Source organism: Colossoma macropomum, unplaced genomic scaffold (genome assembly GCF_904425465.1).
Source record: "Colossoma macropomum unplaced genomic scaffold, Colossoma_macropomum, whole genome shotgun sequence".
Classification (NCBI taxonomy): Eukaryota; Metazoa; Chordata; class Actinopteri; order Characiformes; family Serrasalmidae; genus Colossoma; species Colossoma macropomum.
This window is the reverse complement of record NW_023494793.1, coordinates 36,449,745-36,473,652: the sequence shown is the minus strand read 5'-3', so window position 1 is coordinate 36,473,652 and position 23,908 is coordinate 36,449,745. Positions and strand designations below refer to the sequence as shown.

Sequence of the window (23,908 nt, the reverse complement as noted above, 5' to 3'; positions counted from 1 at the left end):
TCATGAAGAAACACAAGTGGTGAAATAAATGGTCCATCAGTATAGTGTCTGTGGTTTTCAGAATTTAGTGTTTTAACAATTTTCTGAGCATTTTATCAATGCCAATATAATTCTAAAACTGTGATAATTTTGGTCACTAATATCATCATTGGAAATTTCTCCTATCATCCTGTTCCTATGAATCCCTGGCCAGAAGTATGATGAAACTAAAGCTAATCCTGTCACAATATGCTTTCCAGCAGCAGTCAAGACAACACCCAAAATCCTGTTGCGGCCCAGTCCTGAGGATGAGGAGATGTATGGGTGAGAACTGCTCTACTCATTCACTCATATAGATATACATTCACACATACATAGACACAAAGGCTTTCTCTTACACACACAGACACCTTTCCCAGTAGGCAGGGATATGGGAAGCTGATTAAAGTGTGGAGTTGCTGAAATTTTAAATGGCATATACTTGCCTTATACAGAACCTTCATGATGCCAATTTTTTAAAAAAAATTAAATGAAATAAATTTAATATATTTTAAATGAATCACTTAACTATTTATTTACTTGATTATTTTCAGCTGAAAAACATACCCATACTAAATCAGGTGATAGTTTCACATTGATTTTACCTGCCCCCCCCCTCTCTTTTCTTGTCTTTTTTGCATCTTTGTCCTCATTAATTACTGAAAAATCAAACATGTGTTACAAAAGGCAAAATGCAACAAAATACTGTGCCGTCAGTAGGCTAGTTTACAGTGAACTCATGCCAGTAGAAGTATGTTATGAGTAGGTTAGAATACAGCTTAAATTTTTCATCTAATTGCTAATATAGCCAACTATGGAGCCTAAACTGAACGACTGGAACTAGACTACAGCATACTGACTTAGCTAGCAATGTTATCAGTGGTCCAAATAAGAAAAATGAATTGTAGGGTTTGCATTTTACAAGCATAATCTGTTCATTAGCTTCATAAACTCTCACATTTTTATCATAGTAGTGTCATTTGTTAGGCTATAGTACATGGGCTGTGCAGTTGCTCTGGTCTTTGGGCAGCATATCATCTCGTACAGAGATAAACAGAGCAGGCAGTAAAGTCTAGGGTCAGAGCACAGCTGGTTTGAGGTCATCTGAGAACGAGTCACTGCTCACTGTGTAGTCTTGTTGTTTTTTCCACTCAGAATCTCATAAAACCCTTTCGATGCTACCAGGGACCTCACTGTCCTCATGCTCATTACTGATAACAAACTGAAAGCTTGAAGAAAGGGGGATAGCAGTGGTTGCTAAGCAGTGATTGGAGGGCTGCGGATGTAAGACAGAGCTGGGCAGAATTTGATTGACCATAACACTGTTACAGTGCTGTATTCAGTGACAAATTTCATTATTTTTAAAAATGTGGCATTGTGAAGATTCTATTCCCCTTTTATTGGGCAGGTCTGTGATGCTTGTGGCTCCGCCCCTGAGTAGACTGTTTCTATATTTAATCTCATGAATGGAGACACATAAAAAAATCCCTCTGAAACTATCAAGGTCTGGAAATTAGTGTTCTCATAGCTGGTTATGGCCATGAACATGAGCACTTAAATAGGTGCATAAAGATACAGCAGTGCGCTGCTATAGTAAGAACCCATCAAGGCTGCATAGTGCTGTGTATCTGCCTCTATAGTTGTGTAGAGAGAGAAAGAAAGAAAGAGAGAGAGAGAGAGAGAGAGAGAGAGAGAGGCCGGGTTGATGGTCATAGCATTTACACAGCTCGGCAAATCTTTCTTCCCTCCATCTCTCTTTCTCTTTCGCTCCTGATCACACTTCAGTCAGCCTCATAAATATTCATGAGGCAGAAACTGTGTGCGTGTGGCCTACTGCTGCTGTCTGTGGGGAAGGTTTATTTTTGTGCCCTGTGCTGATGGAAAAGCTTTGTCTCTGTGCCAGAGCGCTGTACTACAGTGAGTTTCTGGCCAGCACAGGTGAACAGCTCACTCTAAGTGGCACAGCTGAACATATTCTAGCACATTCTGTAGCTGTGCATTAATGTAGCACACCTGGACATGCTCTGAACAGTTTGTCTTACAGCACTACTGCTAAACATGTTGTTACGGTATGTCGCCACTGCACGCAGCACGAAATTCATTCGCTTTCTTCGCCAGTGCCTCACCACTTGATGGGCGTGTCTGTCTGCAACACAGAATGCAAGTGAACTTGTCAATCAGTCGTGAATTTTAAATAAATTTCTAACAAATTATTTTCCCAGGTAGACTGCTTGTAAATTTTAAAAGCTCTGAGTAGTTCAGTATATGCTGGCTGGCTACATAGGCTATCAACCAACAAAAAATACTATACTAAGCTACAGGACTGCTGTCTTTTAAACTCACTACACTGTAAAAGAATAAAGGTTTTGTGCAGGTACATTTTTTGTTCATCAAGATACAAATATTGTAAATGTTCCCTCAAAGGTACCACAGTGGTTTAAGGTCCAGTTCTGTACCTTAAATAAGTTTTTCCAGGTGAAAAGTTTGTGTTTGTGCCTTTTTATAGCCTAATGTTTTAAAACATTACGAGACGGGATGTGTGGAGTCAATACAACTTAGAAAATATCATTTCAGTGGATTATACTACAATTATGTTCCCTGACTAAAGATACTGAGATGTACCCTTGAAGGGTCCCACTCCAGTAACAGGAGGGATACCACCCCAGTGATAGTTTCAGACCTTTATTTCTGAGAGTGTAGGAACACTTTCTGCCATGCAGTATTTCATCTACGTTTGTCTTTTTATTTGTTAAGTTTTGAAGGAGGAATCAAGACGCAGCAGTTATGAACTTTTCTCTCTCACAATCTCTTGTGCATTTTTTCGCTACTTCAAAATGAATGGGGGTCAAATTTCTCATGGCACTGTGTGCAGTAGACACGAGTCCAATAATGCTACCTATCATGCAGTGCTACCAAGCTGGGAGGCTCGAGACTCACAAGACGGCACTGCATTCTTTTCAAAATACTGCTAGTGCAACATCAGCTCAACACGCTTGGAGGAGAACACTGATTGCGTTACACTCATTTTTTAATGCCAGCTAACAGATGCCTTCATTGGGTAGCATCATGCTGAGTGATGGGAGGGGAGTGGTCTTTCCTAAGGATGGATAGGTGAGGATGATTAGGATGATAGTCTTGGACGGGTGGCTGTGGCATTGCTGGGTAACGAAACCTGCAGTCTCCTGATGATATGGCAAATGCTTAGATGATTGAGCCCCCTAAAGTGTGGTGACTTTTGCCTGCCCATTTCATGTGTTTCATCTTCCACTCCCACCAGCACCCCCTGTCCCTCAGAGAAAACTCTCAACCAGTAAAGAGATTTAAGATAGAAATATGTCACAGTAAGGAAAAAAAAATGCGTAATGACTTTCAGTTCACAGTTAGTAGATTAAAGATTAAGTGATTATTAGTTCCACAATGGGGAAATTTCACCTCCACAATCTTACCCATCCATGCAGTGAAACACCACATACACACTAGTGAAGACACGCACAAGGGGGCAGTGAGCACACTTGCCCGGAGCGGTGGGCAGCCCAATCCGCAGCACCCGGGAGCAGTTGGGGGTTAGGTGCCTTGCTCAAGGGCACCTCAGTCACGTACTGTCGGCTCAGGGGATCGAACCAGCAACCTTCCAGTCGCAAGGCTAGTTCCCTAACCTCCAGCCTATGACTGCCCCCTACTACACCCTAGTAGTGTGTCAATAGAGTAAGGCTGAACCTTCTCTAAAGGGACAGTGAGTTTATTTTGTGCTGAATGTTGATTTCCAACTTCAGCAATGTTTTTGTTTTGTTGAATACATTCTTGTTCTGGGCTACCATGTGGTTTAGTGTTGGCTCACATATGGGACTTGATGGTGCCACATGGTAATGTGTTGACACATTCTCTCTCTCTCACTCTCTCTCTCTCTCTCTCTCTCTCTCTCTCTCTCTCTCTCTCTCTCTCTCCTTGTCTCTCTCTCTCTCTCTCTGTCTCTCTCACTCAGGCCGAACACTATGATGGTGAGCTTTCAGAAGGGGGAGAGTGTAGGCCTGAGGCTTGCTGGGGGAAATGATGTGGGTATCTTTGTTGCGGGTGTTCAGGAGGGCAGTCCTGCGGAGGAGGAAGGACTTCGTGTGGGTGACCAGATCATGAAGGTACAGCAGAATCCCTGTTCTGAACCCTTTCTTTCTTATGAAAGCCAAGACCATTTGTTTATAATCAGCAGAGCAACACCTCAGTGTTGGGGCCAAAAAAGCTGGAACATTTCGAAAGCACTGTTGCACCACTCCCTGTCAGTAGAGTCTAAATCAGACATGCTTATCTGCCCAGTCATTCCAACTCCTACTCGTACAAGCACAGTAAGAATGGAGCATTATGAGCATAAAGCACCTGCTCTGTGCCTGTAGTGTGAAATGAACTTTCCACAAAGATGCCTTTTGTGTCTGTTTTATGCGCATTTTCTTTTCAACAGATGTGTGCGTACTTTTACATATCTGTGTATGAGTGTATAGTTATGAAATAAAAGATTTTTTGTAAGGATGGACCAAAATTTTAGCTACTGAAAATTTTTGGCCAGAAAAAATAAAGATTTAAATAGGCCTAGCACAAATTGTCAATCTAACAATTTCTTTTAATGGCAATGAGAATAAGAAATAGTTTACATTAACATGTTGCTTGTTCCTTTTACTCTCGTGTTCAATTTGCGCAGCAGCATATGAACAGTGGTGTCATTAGCCAGGTGGAACTATTTTGCGGTTCATACAAGGGGCATTAGTCAAGAGATTTATAATGTGTGTATTAAGAGGGGGTACAACACCCAACATAACACTTTTATTGAAGAAAACAATGCTGAATATTGCAAAAGAACAGAAGAAGAAAGTTCCTGCAAGCACATCGTCACCTGTAGCTTCTGTTTTTGAAATAACGAAAAAATTCACAAACGACAAAGTGCAAATTTTAAAACTTCCAAAAAAAAAAATCCATCTTTTCTCTGTTGTTGAGGATGTTGAATTTCGTGTGACATGCTGTAGCCTATGTACTGTAACCATTTTATAAACTCGTCTTATTTATTATCGGCTTTGTTCAGTTTCATTTCTCAGTTTTCAGGTTTTAGTTTTCATTTTCAGTTTTTGATCCAGTATGTTCTGCGTCCTGAGGATCCGTTTGTGTGTTCAGTCCCCAAATGATTATTAAATTATTAAATTAAGGAAATGTGATACAACACAGTGGTAAACATGCTCCAGTCTCAGCTGTTTTGGAACATGTTGAAGGCATCAAATTTGGAATGAGTGTTTATTTACAACAAATAATTAAGTTCATAAGATAAAAACTTAATATCGTGTTTTTGTACTGTTTTCTGTTTAACATTGGTGAAGCAGAATTCACTGATGACTGCTTTCTGTTTTTATTAGCATTTCACAAACTGTCCCAATGTTTTTGGAATTAAGTTTGTACTTTAAAATGAGCTAATTTTTTTATTTTTAAGAAGTACACAACTAACATCACATCACAGTGTGAGCGTGTGCTATTTCAGGTTAGATTTGTTACAGGCTTATATTAGATTCAGTCACGGTATCTGATCCAGCATTTTCTGGTAATATCAGTCTGATACCCATATCTGTCTCTAATCACAGGTTTAAAGTTAGAGAATTTTTGCAGCACACAAAAATATAAATAATATTGCTCAGTCTGCCACATTTGGACAGGATTTACATGCACTTAATAATCCGATAACTGCAGAAATTCAGATTTTGTCGGTAAACCGATCAACACATTTACATGCGCTTGAGTAAGCAGATAATGGAGAAACTCCGGGTCTACATGAGCCAGGCGGTAATGAGATTTCTGCTTTGCAACCGGCCAATAAACTCGCAGAGGAAGACATGACGTAAATGTAATGTAAAACTAAAACTTCATGCTGCGGCTTTTTTAAAAACATCGAGCCATTTTACCTAAATATATGAACATACATCATCTAGAAGATTTAAATCCTTCATTTTGTCAAGAACGTAGTTGGTTTCACTGTCGCTCCAAAAGTGTTTTGCTGCCATCTTGCAGCAACACTGCTTGCTTATTTCCGGTACCGCCATCTGTTTTCACACATGCACAGACTGAGAAATCCGAAAGAAATCAGAGTAAGAGTTTACATGCACTGAGAAATCTGATTACTAAGCTAAAATTCAGCTCTCTTTATCAGATTTCTTAATGGGATTTCTAGACCTTACTTAATCTAATAAATCAGAGTATGCTGTTTACATAACCATTTGAATAATCAGATAACTGCAGAAATCTGATTATGATCACCCTTTGCTGTAGGTTTAAGGTAGTATATTTGCTCTATAGGTCAATAATGTGGATTTTCGGGGTATTGTACGTGAGGAGGCGGTGCTGTTCCTGCTGGAGTTGCCCAGAGGAGAGAACATCACTATACTGGCACAGAGCAAACCTGACGGTGAGTATAATGCCTTCCACAAACTTGTGCACACTCAGCATGCAACCCTAACACACAAACCTTTCCTCCACTTATAACACTGCTGCTTCACTGGGAACTGATGGATGCACAAATTTTGCTAACTAGGGCTTGTTGTAGTGGCAAATTTTCAGTATTTCAACATTTAGTACTTCAGCATTGAAAAAGAATAGGTTTATATCTTTGCATTAGAATGAATTTGTTTAGCTGTTGTTAGCCTACTGCATATTTTGTTATTAAACAGCACAAATTAGGCTAAAAGAAGTTCGTTCTATTACAAAAGAAGTGCGATAAGGCAGCAAAGCTGAAAGTATTTCTAGTAGAATGGCCTAGTTTCAGTTACATGCAATAACAAATGATAGAGCTCAGTATTGTAGCAGTTTTAAAGTGGAAACTCAATGTTGTAGCCACTCTAAACACAGTTTACCAGTGGTTCTCATTAGGTTGAATGGGATTTTATAAGGGGAACATAGAGCTTGTCCAACCTAGCAGCAGCAGATATGAAGGTATGTATTTGTAGGTGGAGCATGGTGGGTCTAACTTGTACCCTCCTGTGTGGGAATTTGATGGCTGAGATTTATGTAGATAATTTATGTATGTTCTCTGTCCTCGTTATGCACTGTTTGTCTCTGTTACACACAAAAACACAGACACAGACTGCATGTAAGAGTGACGACAGGGGCACCAGCTTGTTGGCCATCGGCACAAACTAATCCAGGCCAGTCTTGGCTCGTTCAAGACATTGCCCTTTTATGTGTGTCAAAGTGTGTGCATGCACACATGCTTGCTATCCATATCTTTCAAAATAGAGCTGACATACAGTACTGTGTTAAAGTTAGAGATCATCCTTCATGGAAATAGACAAAAAAGAAAACAATGGACAGTTTGGTTTTACTGGGATCATGAGAAGTAGAACATACAACCAACCTCTAAGACTGAACTTTGGAGGTGTGGAAACATATCCCTGCAGATTTCTTTGAAGTACTGAAAGCAAGTCTCCTGAATACAATAGAAGCTATAATTAAGGCAAAGGGTGGACAATATGTGATATTATATTTAGTTGTTGAGGCGTTTGTGTAATGTTTTGTTATGTTTTCTACTTTTTTTCTGATGCTGACAAATGAATAACTTCTATTTAATGACCGTTTTCACTGGAACTTGAATAAATTAAAGGGTGGTCTCTGACTTTTGCACTATTCTTTATGGACCTTGGTTTATAATAGTCATATAATATTGGAGGCTATAATAGTCACTCTGTCATGACTGTGTGTGTGTGTGTGTGTGTGTGTGTGCGCCTGAGAGACAGAGTTGAAGAGGTGACTATGCTGTGTGTTTAATGGCTAATCTAATGTGTAGTCAGCCCTGTCTAATGCCTGTTTAAACTAAGCAGCCTGGTGCTTGTGGTGAATTATTGAATTTGGAGACCAACCAGACCCCCCACCCCCACCCCCACCCCCACCAATTCACCATGGAGACAACTGGACAGCAGCACTGACCTCTACTGTCAGCTCTGTCTTCTCTCTCTCTCTCCTTCTCTCTCTCTTTCTCTGTTCTCTCTCTCCTTCTCTCTCTCTCTCTCTCTCTCTCTCTCTTCTCTCTCTCTCTCTCTTCTCTCTCTCTCTCCCTCCTTCTCTCTCTCTGTTCTCTTTCTCTCTCCTCTCTCTTCTCTCTCTCTCTCTCTCTCTCTCTCTCTCTCTCTCTCTGTGGTGCCTCTGGGCTAAATGAAGGCTAGAATCAGGGCTGACACTCTGCTGGCTGGCTGGCTGTGGGTTGACGCTCATTTGGGCTGAGGTGGGACAGAGCAGAGGTCTCTCACAGGGCTAATGAGAGCTTGACAGGACCAGGACAAACTTCTACAGCACCTGCCACAGTGGAAAATGTGATATGTTCTACTCCATTTTTATCTCCTCAGTTTACGAAGACATCCTGGTGTCCGGCCGAGGAGACTCATTCTTCATTCGGACGCACTTTGACTACGAGAAGGAGCAGCCTCAGTGCTTGGCCTTTTCCCGAGGAGAGATCTTCAAGGTAGTGGACACGCTGTATGACGGCAAGCTAGGCAACTGGTTGGCCATCCGAGTGGGCAAGGAAAACCAGCTGCTGGAGAAAGGAATCATCCCCAACAAGAGCAGGTTAGCTGGGGGGGGGTACGAGGTGCAGCAGGTAGCTCCACTTGGATTTCATCTTCAGCCCACTTCTATAGAATCCTATTTTACTCAACTTTGTCAGCAGCTAGAATACACCCAACTAGATAACTTGCTTAGAGTCCTTGAGGACTGCATTAAAGTGACAGTTTGGCAAAAAATCTAATTTATGTACCGCTTACCCAGAACCCATGTTTGATTTGTGAGTTTTACACTTGAGGTACAATACAAATGCTTTTACTTAATCTTAAATAGACTTCATGTATTTTTAAACACATACATTTTAAAACATACTTTAACACATACTATTATCTATAAAAATGAACAAAAGTATGTCGCTAAGGTACAAAAACAGTAGTAGTGGCCACTCTGAATCTTAAATTTTGTACTTTAGGCTAATTTTATAGATACTGTATAGTCATAGTGTCCAAATTCGATTTTTTGTTGAACTGACACTTCAAAGACCTTTAAAAAACAGGTCTAATGTCAGTCACTAACGGGGTGTTGTTCTAGCGCTGGGGTGGGGAACTGAGGGTCAGAGTACAGCGCACATTGCTGTTTCCCTGCTCTGATACTCCCAACTAAACCTAGCCATTAACTGATGAGTTGAAAAGGTGTGCTTAAGCAAAGAAATCACAAAACTTCAAGAACCTGGCCCTCCAGGGCTGAGGTTTCTGGCCCGTTTCAGAGTTTTCTGGTGAATTTGCCTGAAATAAGCACAGGACTTTGGAAAAGTTCTTCCAAAGGTCTGAGGCTAATTCTAAGTTTAGACAATTGTTAGACAATACTTAACTAATATAATATTAGACGTTAGTTAAAAGGCTCATTCACTTTAAGCTCCCTTGTTTTGCTAAAATGTTCCTTTAATTGTAGTCAGTGAAACAACAACAGTGGACCACCCCCTAGGGCTACCCCATCTACATTTGGACCATTTCTACTGGTCCATTCACCATGAAATTTTATAATGTATATATGTGTGTGTGTCTGTGTGTGTGTGTGTGTGTATATACACATATATATATATATATATATATATTTGCATACAACTGCATACGAGTAACACTATGTGTCTGTCAGAATAACCATGTGTAGCATATAAACATTACAGAGCATTAAGGAGTGCTTTTTATTTTAGTTTTAAGTACACAATCTGTTAACTTTTCTCCACAAAAAAACATTGTTGACGACTGATCGACTTTGTCCACTAACCACTGCAGCTTTAATCATGTATCATGTCGTGCTGGTGTGTTTATATGTTCCAGCTCTTTTGTGTAAGGCGTGCATAAGAATTGTTTTTTGCTTCTCTTGTCTCTCCTCGGTTCGGCTTGGTCTCTCTCTCTCTCTCTTTCTCTTTCTCTCTCTTTCTCTTTCTCCCTTTTTCTCTCTGTGAGCAGAGCAGACCAGATGACTAATGTCCAGCACACTCATAAGGGCTCGAGCGGTGACAGGGCTGATTTCTGGAGGCTCCGTGGCCAGAGAGCATCCAAGAAGAAGGATTTGCGCAAGAACCGAGAAGATCTGAGCACTGGGCTCGTCTCCACCCGCTTCCCTGCCTATGAACGGGTGGTGCTGCGAGAGGGTAGGCTCCTTTTCCTCCAAGAGGAAGAACAAAAGAAAGAGATAGGTTTAGAAAATAGGGAGTGGACGGGGGGCCACGTGAAGGGCTGACAGGTCTGTGGAGAATAATTAAGCTGTATTAGATTAAGCTGTGAGAGAGAGCCGCAGCGCTTTGCCCCGGCGAGGTGACATTTCGGACGGCAAGCACATCAGTTTAACGTGCTGGTGGAGGAACCGGAGCTGATTAAACATTTAACAGCCTCGGCAGACCCAACACTGTTCACCCCCAAAGCCTCAGGGAAGCACACACACACAGCATGCCTCACTCACCCCATTACTGTTAATGCAGAGAGAAGGAGAGAGAGGAAGGAGAGGGCCCTGCATACAGGCGGATAACTGTACACACACGTTGATGACTGAAAAATTGTTGTCATAATGAATGTGCTCTGTGGATTATAACATCTGTTACGTTCTTTTCCTGATTCTCTGGACTTTGTAATAACCCTTGACGTGTTACGTTTGATTTAATATTTGGTTTACATTTTGATTTTTACATATTTATGATTAGGGCTGTCAAACGATTAAAATAACTTTGATCAATCACATTAGTTTGTGTTGTTAATCACGATTAATCACGTTTATCTTACTTGCTTGATATTTGACCCTTAAGGAGATTTTTCCATTTAAAAAGCAGTGCATTTTGTAATAGCTACCATGGAGAAAATAAGCTTCTTCAGGATGTGTTTATTACTTTCAAAAGGTTCCAGGTCTTATTTCCGGGTCTTGTTCAGTGACTCTCACTCTCATACCGCTGTTATGTCTTGTTTCAAGGGGAACTGTTGTTTTCTACAGAAGGAATCCTACAGTGTTAACGGTACTGATATTACTGATGTTGCCAGAATCAGTGCTGTGTTTTGCTTGCAAATAAAACTTTGGACGTGACATAATTCAGTGATAAACAAATGAATAGCAGTAGCTGGAAACAACTCATCGTTTAAAAGCTGTATTTGAATGAGGGGGCTACAGTGGTGGAGCTTGCAAGCAGCTGGGCTTCAGGCTGAAAGTACAGATGATTTGAAGGGTCGAACTAGGAAAATGCATTAGTGGCATTGGTGCTGCTAATAGTGTGTCGCATTTGCACGTTATTAACACGTTCATTTTGACATCACTAACAATTACATAATCAATTACATATTTAGATAATGAGTTACATTTTACGTTCAGTTTACGTTCTGTGTCAACACACTCAGGCCTGCACTTCAAACTATTTTATTTTTATTTTATGTTTATTTCCGACTACCATTAAATTCAACTCATAAAATCTTTTCTTCTACTTACAAACACAAATGCATGGATTGAAAGTTTAGAATCTGCACTCTTGACAAAATCTCTCTGCTATTTGCTAAAAGTTAGGAGCGAGAAATAATTTAGCAAAAAGTAAGAGGGTTTAATGGTATATATGATATGACAGACCTATGGTGTATATACCTATAAAAATACAATCAACATGATTTATCAGCAGAATTCTGTTATTATAATCATGCTCTGTACATCAAACGTCAGTTACACTTTTATTCTCTAATCCTCTGAACTCTGAACGTTTGTATTAATAGCACTAATTACAGTCACCAAGGGCTCTGATTCTTCACGTATTTTGTGCTGAACTTGTTCACAAGTGTCTGGTGTTTGTGTATATTTAGTGTACTTTAGACTTTTTGGTAGATTTGTTTGATTTAGTGTCCTTGTTTTATCTCTAACCCCTCTAGCTGGCTTCAGGAGGCCTGTGGTGCTGTTTGGACCCATAGCTGATGCCGCCATTGAAAAACTAGCCGCTGAACTCCCTGAGGAGTTTGTCGTTGCCAGTAAGTATATCTGGTGTCTGGAGTGTGGATAGACCTTTTTCCCTAAATGGATCTTTTAAAGTTGGGAAATATTCTTTAACCCCTAAACCCGTATCAGGGCCCACACTCATAAGAAATTCTTCCTAAGTACCTTAGTTTCATAGTAGTTACCAAATGATTTAGGGCCGTTCACACCTTGCATCAACATGCGTTATGGTGATCGGATCATGTTTGGATTTTACTTGACCGCATGAAAATCCCGGTGTGAACACCTCCGGGACACATTATGATTGATTTATGATCGGATCACTTAAATCACATTCGCAGGCGATCAGAGATGAATCTAGACACCATTTTACAAAAGTGTAAACAGAATGCGTATTCAATTACGTGATCGGAAATGCATCTGCCCATGAAACAAAAGATGGAGGATGCACGAGGCTAGAGTTTCCTAAAACCAGCTGCCTTCTTGCATTCTTGGCCAATGATTGTACGAGTTTAGCGTATCATAACGTGGGAAAAAAGGAAGTAATAGTTAAAAGAATGCATGTGTTGTGCTTTTCATGCAGGAAAAGTACAGTCAGATCTCATCGGGTCACGCTGGAGATGCGTTATAGTGAAAAGTGTGAACGTAATCTAGATACGATCCGAACACAAATGTTAACGTGAGGTGTAAACAGGCTCTTATAGTAGCTACTGCATATTAAGCCTGTGGTTTAAATGGTTAATCTGATGTTTGAGGTTCCATCATCAGTGACACATTAGATCACGGTTGTTTACAGTAGAAAAGCATCATTTACTGTGGACTGTAATGTTTACTTATCAGAAACCGAACCCAAAGATGCAGGGTCGGAGAAGTCTTCCGGGGTGGTGCGTCTCAACACCATCCGACAAATCATTGAACAGGTAATACAGATGTAATAATATTAATAATAATAATAGTAATAATAACAGTAATAATAATATTTTTTTCTGTTGTGTCAATATACGCACACCACAAAAAACACCCCCCCCCATTCCACACACATACACTTAATTCTTCACTTAAACACATATCTTACAAATTAGTGTAATATTATTCATCAACGTTATCACCTAGTGTAATTACACTGAAAAAAGCAGTACATTGAATTTGCCTGAATTAAATGTGTGCTATCATTCCCAAATAAATAAAATATATTACAACACAGTTATTATCAAGAAAGTAAACAGAAAGGAAAAACTGTATTGATATATTTCATTCACATGGATGCAAACAGTTCAATCAAATTACATAAATTTAGAGCATTTTTGTTTTTTTTATTGTATTACTGGGTAATAAACTAACTTGTTCCCACTCTACCTAGGACAAGCATGCCCTGCTGGACGTGACTCCTAAGGCCGTGGACACACTGAACTACACGCAGTGGTATCCCATCGTCATCTTATTCAACCCAGACAGTAAGCATGGAGTGAAGACCATGAGGCAGAGGGTCATGCCCAACTCTAACCGCAGTGCCCGCAAGCTTTACGATCAGGCCGTCAAGCTCAGGAAATCCTGCTCACATCTCTTCACTGGTCAGTTCCACACTGCACTGGACCTGATCTGCCTGCATCCATTTATTTAAAAGTTCAAGATTCCTTTTAGGGAGTTCTCAAATTTAAAGGGCCCACATTTTTCTTATATTTTATTTTCTCCCCTGAGGGCCACTTATGAAGTTTGCGTGGGTTTGTGTACCAAAACCAGTAATAATTCATTTTTACATGACCATTTTCCAGCCTCTCTTTAAGGATTAAACAGTCTGTTTTTGTTACTGTGCCTTTAAGACTGATATATGTAAATGAGCACTGTTTTAAATAGCTGTCCTTTATCATGCCTCGATCCAAAAGCAGTCCAGGGCTGAAACACTCCACATAACGTCAGCATGAATGGGCGGGGATAAACTTCGGTAGGCTGAATAGGCAGATATATGTAAATGTGTTGACATCACAAAAACATTTAATTCAAAACGGGCTGTTTGTGCAGCTTGGTTTACATATGTGGACTGTATGGGCTGAGGATGAACGAGACATTTTGAAAATTTAACAATGTTTGCATACTACATGAAACTAGTTTTAAAAATTCACGTTTCCATAATAACAGGCCCTTTAAGGTTCTGTTTCACTTTTATCAATTATGATATTATTCTATACAGCAGGTTTTCATAAAGTAGAGAGTCTGAATCAGATGGATGGGCAGACATTGAGCATTTTAATGTTTATTAATATCCACAATTCTGCACATTTTATTACAGTGACTGTAATGATATATAATAGAAATATATATATATACTTGGCCAAAAGTATGCGGACACCTGAACATCACATCTCTATGTGCTTGCTGAACACCTTGTTTACTACAGGCATTAATATGAAACTCCTCTACTTTTTGGGGAACACTTCTTAGATGGCTGTAGGATTCACTTCTGTTCAGTCACATAAGTATTAGTGAGGTTACACAGTAGGCATTCCAGTAAATTCCAAATGGACCTTGGCTTGTACGGAGAGGCACAACAGGAAAAGGCCTAACCCTAAACTAGAAGCACACAATGTATGCTCTAACATTAAGGTTTCCCTTCACTGGAACTGAGGGGCCCAACCCATACTGTTAAAATCAGTCTTGGACCATTAATCTTCCTCCAACAAACTTCAAAGTTGCCAGTGTGCATTTGGGCAGGAAGCGTTCTCCCTTTCCAGACATTCACCAAACCAAGATTTGTCCATCAGACTGCCAGATAGAGAGGCTTGATTCATCAGTCCAGAGAAGGTGTTTCCACTGCACCAGAGCCCCCTGGCAATGTGCTCCTAGATGGTTTTACTTCACAATAACAGTGCTTACAGTTGGCCTGGGTAGCTCTAGCAGGGCAGAAAGTTGGCAGTCGGACTTGTGGCATCCTATGACAGTGCCACACTGAACGTCACTGAAAGTCATTGCTCTTCTACGATGTTTGTCTGTAAAGATGTCATGGCTGTATGCTCAATTACATGCAATTGTTAGCAACATGTGTGGCTGAAATGGCTAAACCCACTGATTAAAAGGGGTGGCCGCATAACTTTAGCTGTGTAAGTACTGAATGGACAGAATATCACATTTTATGCCCATCTGATATCTGTTTGACTGTAAAAGTGATTCATGTTCCTCGTGCAGAAATTTACAGAGCGATTTTAGCAGTCAATGGAGACGCAGTTAGCAAAGACAAATCAATAAGTGGAGCTGGAGAACACAGGAGCCAGATCGAAATGTCTTGATTTACTCTCACTCTCTCTCTCACTCTCTCTCTCTCTCTCTCTCTCTCCCTCTCTCTCCCGCTCTCTCTCTCTCTCTCACTGCCTTTCTCTCTCTCTCTCTCTCTCTCTCTCACTGCCTTTCTCTCTCTCTCTCTCTCTCCCTCTCTTTTTCTCTCTCACTCTTTCTCTTTCTGTCTCTCTCACTGTCTCTTTCTGCTTTCTGTCTGTCTTTCCCTCTTTCTCTCTCACTGTTTCTTTCTCTCTTCTTCTTTTTCTTCTCTTGTTCTCTTTTCTTCCCCTGTCTCATTTTCCGTCTTCCCTCCCTCTCTCTCCTCTTTCTTACACTCTCCCTCCTTCTCTCTCTCTCTCATTCTCTCCATTGCTGTCTGCATTTCTCCTCTTGTGTCTATCTTTGATTTTCCTTTCTGCCTTTCCTCTCTCTCTCTCTGTCTCCCTCTCTCACTGTTTTTATCTCTCTTCTTTTTCCTCTCTCTTGTTCTCTCCCTTTCTCTCTTCTCCCCCTCTGTCTCGTTTTCTCTTCCCTCTCTCTCTCCTTTTTCTTACACACTCTATCCTTCTCTCTCTTATTCTCTCCATTGCTGTCTGCCTTTCTCCTCTTGTATCTATCTGATTTTCCACTTTCTCACTTTTCTCTTTTTGTCCTTTGTTCTCTCTTTCTCACACGAACTCTTTCTCTTTCTGTCTCTCTCACTGTCTCTTTCTTCTTTCTGTCTCTTTCCCTTTCTCTCCCACTGTTTCTTTCTCTTTTCTTTCTTGCTCTCTTGTTCTCTCCCTTTCTCTCTTCTCCCCTGTTTCTTTTTCTGTCTATCTTCCCTTCCTCTTTTCCCTTTCCTCTCTCCCTCTTTCTTGCACTCTCTCCGCTCTCTTTTTCTCCATTGCTCTCTGCTTCTCTCTCCTCTTGTATCTATCTCTGATTTATCTCTTTCTTCTCTTCCTCTCTTTCTGTCCCTTGTTCCTTCTTTTCTTCTCTTTCTGTCTCCTCTTTTCCTCTTCCTCCCTTTCCTCCTGTCTCCTTCTGTCCATCCTCTTTCTCCCACCCCTCCCTCTCTCTCCCGGCTTTTTTTTCCTCTGTTATTTGTTGTGCTAGCTGTTATTGATCTGAACGCAGCCAATGATGCGTGGTACGGCAGCGTGAAGGAGTGCATTCGGCAGCAGCAGACCCAGGCAGTGTGGGTGTCCGAGGGGAAGGTAAAGAGCAGATGCTTCTCCAACAACCTCCTCAAAGCGCACCACCACACCACTCTCACTCTCCCTCCATTCATATATCCTCACTTTATCTTCCTGATCCTGTACCATTACAGTACATCTACTTCATTAATGCACGCCTTCTTTTTCTTCTTACAGTTAAGTCCCACTAGTCATTCTTCCTGTTCTTTTCTGTGCTGTTTTACTGTTCATCTTTCTTTGGTGGCGCTCTACAGCTTTGTTTTTGTTTTTGTTCTTTTTTCTTTTGTTTTCACTCCTCTCTGTACACAAGATCCATCATGTGTCTCTTTTAGCTGGACGGGACAGAGGGGGACCTTGATCTCCATGACGACCGCATGTCATATCTGTCAGCCATGAGCGCTGACTATCTGAGCATGGACAGCCGTGTGACCAGTGACTATGATGACACGGCTGACGAGGGCGGGGCTTACACAGATAACGAGCTGGACGAGCCACTGGAGCGTCAGCGAGTGTCAGCCATCAGCAGATCCTCTGAGCCTGTCATGCCAGAGGAGGTCAGAGAGCACACACACACACGTACACACTAGGGGTGTAAAAATCATGATGCATCAATTTTGTAATGTTAGAATCAATTACAGCCGATTAAAAGACATACACATTAAATGTATTGTGCAAAATGAGAGTGTGAGTTTGACCCCTGGAAGTGCCACAGTCATCCGAGGCCAGGAGTCCAAGAGATCATAACTGTACTCCCTGGGTGGGTTGGATGGTCCTTCCATCTCCCCCATCTCTCAGCATGATGCTAGCCAATGCACCCATCTCTTAGCTGATGTAGTAGAATTGGCAGTTAGTGTTCTCCTCCAAGCATGTTAAGCTGCCAGTGGCGTTGCGTTACCAGCAGTTTGAACAGATGCAGTGGTGCTTCACATGACTCGGAGGAAGCTTTTGCTGACCTACACCCTCCCAACTTGGTAGCATGGTATGACTTAGCGAGACTTGACATCTGGGAACAACTTTGGTGCTGCGTTGAAACAAAATCCGCTGCCCCTCTAAAACCCACACCCAAATTCTTCTAGTTTGTCCAGGGTACAATCGAAAACAAGGTAAACAAGCTAGCTAGAAAAGCGCTATTTTTAGTTAACCAGTATTGTTCATTTATTTCCCCTGTAAGATCCCTTGTACATGCTTAGTTTGAGGTTCTTTGGGGGGGACTTTTCAATCATGTCTTACATGCCTTCAATCTTGCATTACATCCATGGGCTAATGACAGGCTTGCTGCCCATTGTACAGTGGTGATTGCACCCTCCTTTAAGCTCCGCCTTCACAAGGTGTTGAGTTAGTTTGGAAATTTCATACTTAGTTTGTTTCCACTCTAAAACGCCTATGTTCCCACTCACATTTAGCACAGAATTTCTCATGGTTGTCCACGGTCATTATTTTTATGACATCACGCGAGAATAGATGGAGATTTAACTACCAGGCAGAGAATAATCGATAAAAATCCCCACAATAAATTCTCGAGCTATTTTCGGTCACGCTTTTGTAGTGAGTGTTGTGTAAAGTAATTTTTTTAAAGTAAGAATTATTCCCAAATAGTTGAGATTTAATGACGAATTTAATCATTTTCTATCACATTCGATCATTTTAGGCTCATCAAAATCATTATAAGAAAATTTTGATTTACATGTCTAATAAATACAAATTATACAAAAGCATACAAACATTAAAGTGAGTGATCCAGAGGAGGTTAGAAAAACACACATGCCATTAGTCTCATATACACACACATAAGCCAGCACTCTGTTGTTTCTCATGGTTGCCTTGGTCAGCAACATGTCAGCTTGGCCTCTAAGGAAAGACAGAGGAGGTCAAGGCTACAGGGAAACACACACCAAATGCATGCAGAAGCATGAGAGACCACACACACACACACACACACATCCACCCCACCAACTCACTCGCAGACACTGTATCAGTTTAACTTGATACATCAGGAGAGTAAATTTGTTCTCTCTCGCTCTTGAGACACTGAGGTGTGTTTCACTCTGAGACATTAGCAGCATTATGATAATAAAATGATATGAGGCAAAACACTGAAGCGCATACATGCACAGTTTATCAAAGCCCAGATGGGTATTTGTTGATGCAGTCTCTTCTGCCCCCTGCTGCTTAATACTTGTAATTACAGCATTCCTGATTGTGACAAGTAATGCATACTAGAGGTCTGCACAGAAGTAAAACTGAAGCCCAAATCCCCGGTCCTGACCAGTGACTTTGGGAGCTGACCTGACCAGCGCTGTATGGAACTGCTAAATGTGAAACCCAAACCATGCTAACAAACAGAGATGGCTTGTTACAAGCATAGTTTTATAGTTTTACTTTGTTACTAAGAGTTTGAGTTGTCATGCTGGGACAAGCTGGTATTTTTCACCCTCTGTACTCCACTAGCAGTGTTTATTATTAGTGTATTTTGTGTAATTGTTGAGGACAGAGAACAGCATCCACTCACCTCCGATCAACTGGTAGCCGCAGTGCACTAAAATTCCTCTTGCTACTGCTGCTCCTGTAGAAATATGTAAAAAACACTTGGACAACACATCTCTCTAAACATCCATGGTGGTTTTGTTCATGGGCACATTCACATGCTTCTCAAACTCTGAAGTTATTCCAAAAACAGCTAATGTTATGAGTGTGAGAGTGAGTGAGAGAGAGAGAGGGAGAGAGAGAGAGAGTGAGAGCGCAACAACAAACCTGAGCCCAACCCAAGTCCGATGTTGCAGGTGAAAAACTGGCTCAAACCTGACCCACAACCTGATATTTTTATAGAGGTACCAGACCTCTAATACATTCTCAAAAGGGCCATTAAATTATATGAACAGTCCTTTCCAGACCAACCCTTTGTTGAGTATTTGCATGTTGTTCTGGCTGCTTGCCCTCTGACCCCTGCCTGCTCCGCAGATCCTCAGGAAGTCCAGCCCAGAGATCCGCTTCCATTCTCGTGTGGGTGCGGTCAACAGAGAGCTGCTGAGCGAAGGCAGTCCTCCAGTAATGTCCACCTTTCTCCCCGACCCCTCCAAGGTGAGCCCCTGGTCTAGCCCAGGTGTGCTGTGTGCTGCTTTGAATAATGCTGTGATTGATTCTGGGTGATACGGCTGCTCCTCAATATAAGAGTTTTAAAGGTGTTTGTAGAACCAGCGTGTCTTCTAGTTTAGAGGATTAGGCCCGTCTGATGAATAGAATGTGTATGAATAGGCTGCATGTTACCATTCAGTAGTTTTATACAATGTGTGACTGACTAACATGTCCTGGTCCTCCTCACTCATACATGCACATCTCAGAAGAACGGTCTGATCAGGCCTTTTTCCTGCTCCCTCCACAGAAGCTCAGTGGAATACTCTGGTACTCTATCGCCCCCTGCAGTCCTGTGATGCTGTAGCAGCCTTTAAAGCCACAGAGAGTCCTGTAGAAAGTCTGGCCTGAATCACTGGGATACTAATTAATGCTTAACATTACGATTGGTTTTCCCTATGACCATGACATCAAAATAAGAAGTAACACTACAGTTTATCTGACCTCTGTAACATTTCCTCACCCTTTGTGCTGCATTTCAGGTCTCTTCATAGCACTTTGTACTCTACAGAGTTCACTACATTTGTAAAGTTGCTTAATAAATTGTAAAAAGGTATTTGTTTACATCAAGATCAGAGCCCAACTGATATGAAAGTTTTGTGGTCAATAACAGTACCAGTTAGAAATTCTGATAATGATAATATTGGCTGACATACATTTATTATATTTATATTTTAATTTTCTACTCTCATTGTTTTAATTAAATAGTGCTTTACTGACTGATCAAATTTACCAGTTCAGTCTGTATTACCATCATGCAGTCGAACAGACTGTGACTCCCACTGGGTTCCCTAATGACACAACTGTTTGTTTTATTTTCTGGGGGTTGTGAGTTTCAATCCCACTGAGCAAAAGAGCGAGTCATCAGTATGTTGGTCAGGCTCTACTCAAAAGTGAATCAAATCATATATTTCCTAGTGAAGCAGTCCACAGATTGTTAGTCTGTACTACAGGGTTACAGCACTTTTACAGGTGTGTAGCAGTGTGTATGGTCTTGTTTCATGACACTTAATGTAGTGAGTTTTTAGAATGACCACCCCATTCAGAGCTGGACACACCGAGAGATACTGACTCTAATGCACAGAGTGTCTTGCCTCCCAGGTGAAGCTGCTGGTTCAAAGCGAGGCATCGCGCGGGCACTTCGACCCATCTCGAGTCTACGACCCTCATTCCATCAACCCCACCAGCAACCCTGCAATGAACCCTGCCAGCAACCCTGCAGTCATCCCTGCCAGCAATCTGCCCAGCAGCCCGGTCAGCCACGAGCCTCTCCGCGCCCACGACTCTCCCTCCAAACCCTTGCCACCACCCCTAGCCCTCAAGCCCTCCTCCGTGTCCCGTGTCTCCAGAGGCCAGGCAGACAGCCCGCCCCTCAGGGACCATGAGCCCCCGGGCAAAAGCCCCGAGGACCCGTCCCAGAAATCCTTCCTGGGCAAGGTGCGAGCCTTCGAGAAAATGGACCACTTTGCCCGAGCACAGAGGATGCTGGAACTACAGGAAGCCCAGAATGCCAGGGTAACGAGAATGTGTTTTCAAGCAGATTTGTTAGTCTGAAAGCTTTTTAAAAAAGCTTGTTTTGAAATCAGAATCCAGTTGTCCTAATAATTTTAATTGAAACATGACATATGATTAATCGATCTGCTGTTCTGTTAGTTGGAGATTGCACAGAAGCATCCAGACATCTATGCCGTCCCCATAAAAGCCCAGAAACTGGACCACAGCAGACCACAGCCTATTGGGTAAGATCCCAGTTTTCCCCTTGGGAAAAGAAATGTTTCCATGACCCAAAAAAGACACCTGCTTGGGGCCCCTGATATGTCTGTCCACTTTTACCCTTAACCCTGGTTCAGTATTCTTGACTGAACAAACAAGATGCAGGCAGGGATGGTCTAATAAATGCTTGGCCCCTGGGCATGAAGCCCACCAACTCATCACAAGCACCATCCCCCCATTTGGTCAGTATGCAGAAGCCAGACTTGCCATAGGACACTGGCTTCTTTCTTGATAAAACTCATCCACAAAATCATCAAAGTACAGCGTTTTAATAAGCACTGACTCAGTGGCTCGCAGTGACAGTATGTTGAGTTGTCTTGGCTCGTTCTAGTTTTCAGTTTGTAAGTTTAGTTTGTCCTTCATTCTCTATTTTAATTCAGTCATTCTCTTGCCTTACTAAATTGTGGTCACAATGTTACTATCTCATTCCCACACCTTATGTTCTGTTTGTATAGTCAATATTTAAGTACAAACTTTTCTGTTGTAAACATGTTTTAATTAAGCATAGATAGAATTATTGTACAAAGTGAAAGATTAAATAAAGGCAAAGCAATTTAAAAAATCATGTGAGAAAAAAATGGGCAACGCTTTACTGTAGGGTGCTGGTCATAAGGCTTTGGCACCTACATAAGCTTGTCATGACAACTGACATAACCATACATAAATGTTTATTAATGCTTATTCCAATACACGTCATTTGCTATAAAGGTTACATTTGCCAGTTTTGATCTTAATTTGCTAAAGTAGTCTTTATGACAGATGACGCCTATTGAAATAAGCATTTATAAGCATTTATGTAGGGTTATGTCAGTTGTCATGACAAGCTTATGTAGGTGTCATGTAGCCTTATAAACAGCACCCTACAGTAAAGTGTTACCAAAAAATAAAACAGCAATAATTTGCGCATATAAGTGTGCACTTATTTAAATGATCATGATATGGCCTGTAAGGACACTAGATTTACCTCACCAGAATATTACTCTTAGCCCGACCCCTCACCCAATTAGAGAACATATTTAATACTATATTTAACTTATTCTGACTTTGAAAAAGTAGTAAAGTATTTTGGCAACATAATAGTGTGTAATGTTCTCAAAGACAATTTAAAAAGCTTGATTTGAAACCTACCTGCCTTTTTCATTTGTACAGTTTTTGTCTTTTCGGCCCTCAGCCCACCACAAACATTGCACTTTGGCCCTGCAAAGCATAAAGTTTGGGCACTTCTTTGCCAGGCTAATGATACTCATTGTTTCTGTGCTCAGATCCAGCTCACGGCCGGAGCCACAGACTCCTCCCCCCAAACCGCCATACTTGGAGAGCTGTTCGCCCTGCCCTGACAAGGAGGAGGGAGCTGAGGAGGAGTACAGGCGGCGGCTAGCTGACCAGACCAAGCGTGGCTACTACCCTGACGCACACAAATATCAGGACACAGAGCTGTAGCGCTGCTGTCTGCTTCAGCTCCCACATTCTCCACCATTCCTCCAGGCTCAGGCCTGCTCCAAACTGCTGCTGACACGGAAGCCTTTCTGCTTTTACTTTTCTCACACTGTTTCTTTTTTCTTTTTCACTTCAAAGAAGTCGAGACTCCCTGTCCATGAGGATATGATCTAATTTTTTGTCTTATCTTTCTTAAAATATATATCTATATATATACATATATATATTTATGCCAGTTCTTCTTTTTTTCCTTCGTCTGGAAGGAATGAGCCACTTTTTTCTTGCCTATGCAACTATTTCAGTTTCTGCAGAGCAACTGAAAACAAGTCTTTGCTCCATGACAACCTTAAGCCTGCCGTGTGCTACAGACCAGCTTTTTTGTTACTGTTTCTGTTTCTTCGTTCACGTGAGCCAGATGAAGCGAAATGTCTCCGAGACCAGTCTGATAAGGCCGCTCTTTGGAGTGTGTCCTTCTCAGCCTGTGCAGTCCGTCATTTCTGATCATTTGAGTGTATGATTATATGATACAATACACTGGATTTTGTTACAACGTTTTGAAGTGCCTTTTACTTTCCGACTAATACAGAGGTTTGGTGTACTTCACAGTCCATCCCTCTGGACAATACTATTCTGCTGCTCACAAGCTTCAAGGACAAACAGGGAATAAGACGACACCAAAACCCTTAATACTGTAATACTGTTCACCTGCCACCCTCGTCTTCACTGTTAGCAACAGCCAGGAGTGATGAAGACTGTGCGGCGTGATGTTTCCCACACCCTGGCTGAAGTCTGGAGATGTGTGTTTGTGAGAGAAAGAGAGCGAGAATGAGAGAGCGAGTGAGACCGAGGTTGTGTTGTGTTCTAATTGCTGTTGTCACAGATTTGTTTTATCATTCCTTACAGCATTTCGTTTCATTTCCAATACGCTACATTGTATATGTTGGTCTGCTGTACCTCCACAAATTGGTTAAGAAGTGCTTTTATAACTCATGAATGATGTTTTGACGGCTTCCAGTTTGTGTGGATATTACAGTGAATGAGTGAGCCGACTGGACGTTTCTGTTCAAGTCCGCTACTCTCGAGTTTCACTCTGCAACACCAAATAAAATGAACTGTACTGAAATACA

At 41.4% G+C, this 23,908-nt stretch overlaps 1 protein-coding gene across 6 annotated transcripts in view; it reads left to right on the top strand.

Moving 5' to 3' along the window:
• The window catches only part of LOC118813840 (tight junction protein ZO-2), a 139,638-nt gene extending 115,730 nt beyond the window's left edge, over positions 1-23,908 (top strand). For 4 of the 6 annotated variants that reach the window (XM_036579409.1, XM_036579408.1, XM_036579405.1 and 1 more), the window contains 14 exons: positions 240-303; positions 4,001-4,151; positions 6,340-6,448; positions 8,379-8,598; positions 10,005-10,189; positions 11,934-12,029; positions 12,835-12,914; positions 13,355-13,565; positions 16,363-16,463; positions 16,775-16,996; positions 19,401-19,520; positions 20,673-21,086; positions 21,225-21,310; positions 22,607-23,908. In XM_036579409.1, the coding sequence (XP_036435302.1) occupies positions 240-303; positions 4,001-4,151; positions 6,340-6,448; positions 8,379-8,598; positions 10,005-10,189; positions 11,934-12,029; positions 12,835-12,914; positions 13,355-13,565; positions 16,363-16,463; positions 16,775-16,996; positions 19,401-19,520; positions 20,673-21,086; positions 21,225-21,310; positions 22,607-22,784 (2,237 nt within the window). In that variant the 3' untranslated portion in view covers positions 22,785-23,908. Of the gene's footprint in view, positions 1-239; positions 304-4,000; positions 4,152-6,339; positions 6,449-8,378; positions 8,599-10,004; positions 10,190-11,933; positions 12,030-12,834; positions 12,915-13,354; positions 13,566-16,362; positions 16,464-16,774; positions 16,997-19,400; positions 19,521-20,672; positions 21,087-21,224; positions 21,311-22,606 lie in introns of those variants that run through there. The other 2 variants (XM_036579406.1, XR_005007680.1) reach the window with 2 other exon arrangements.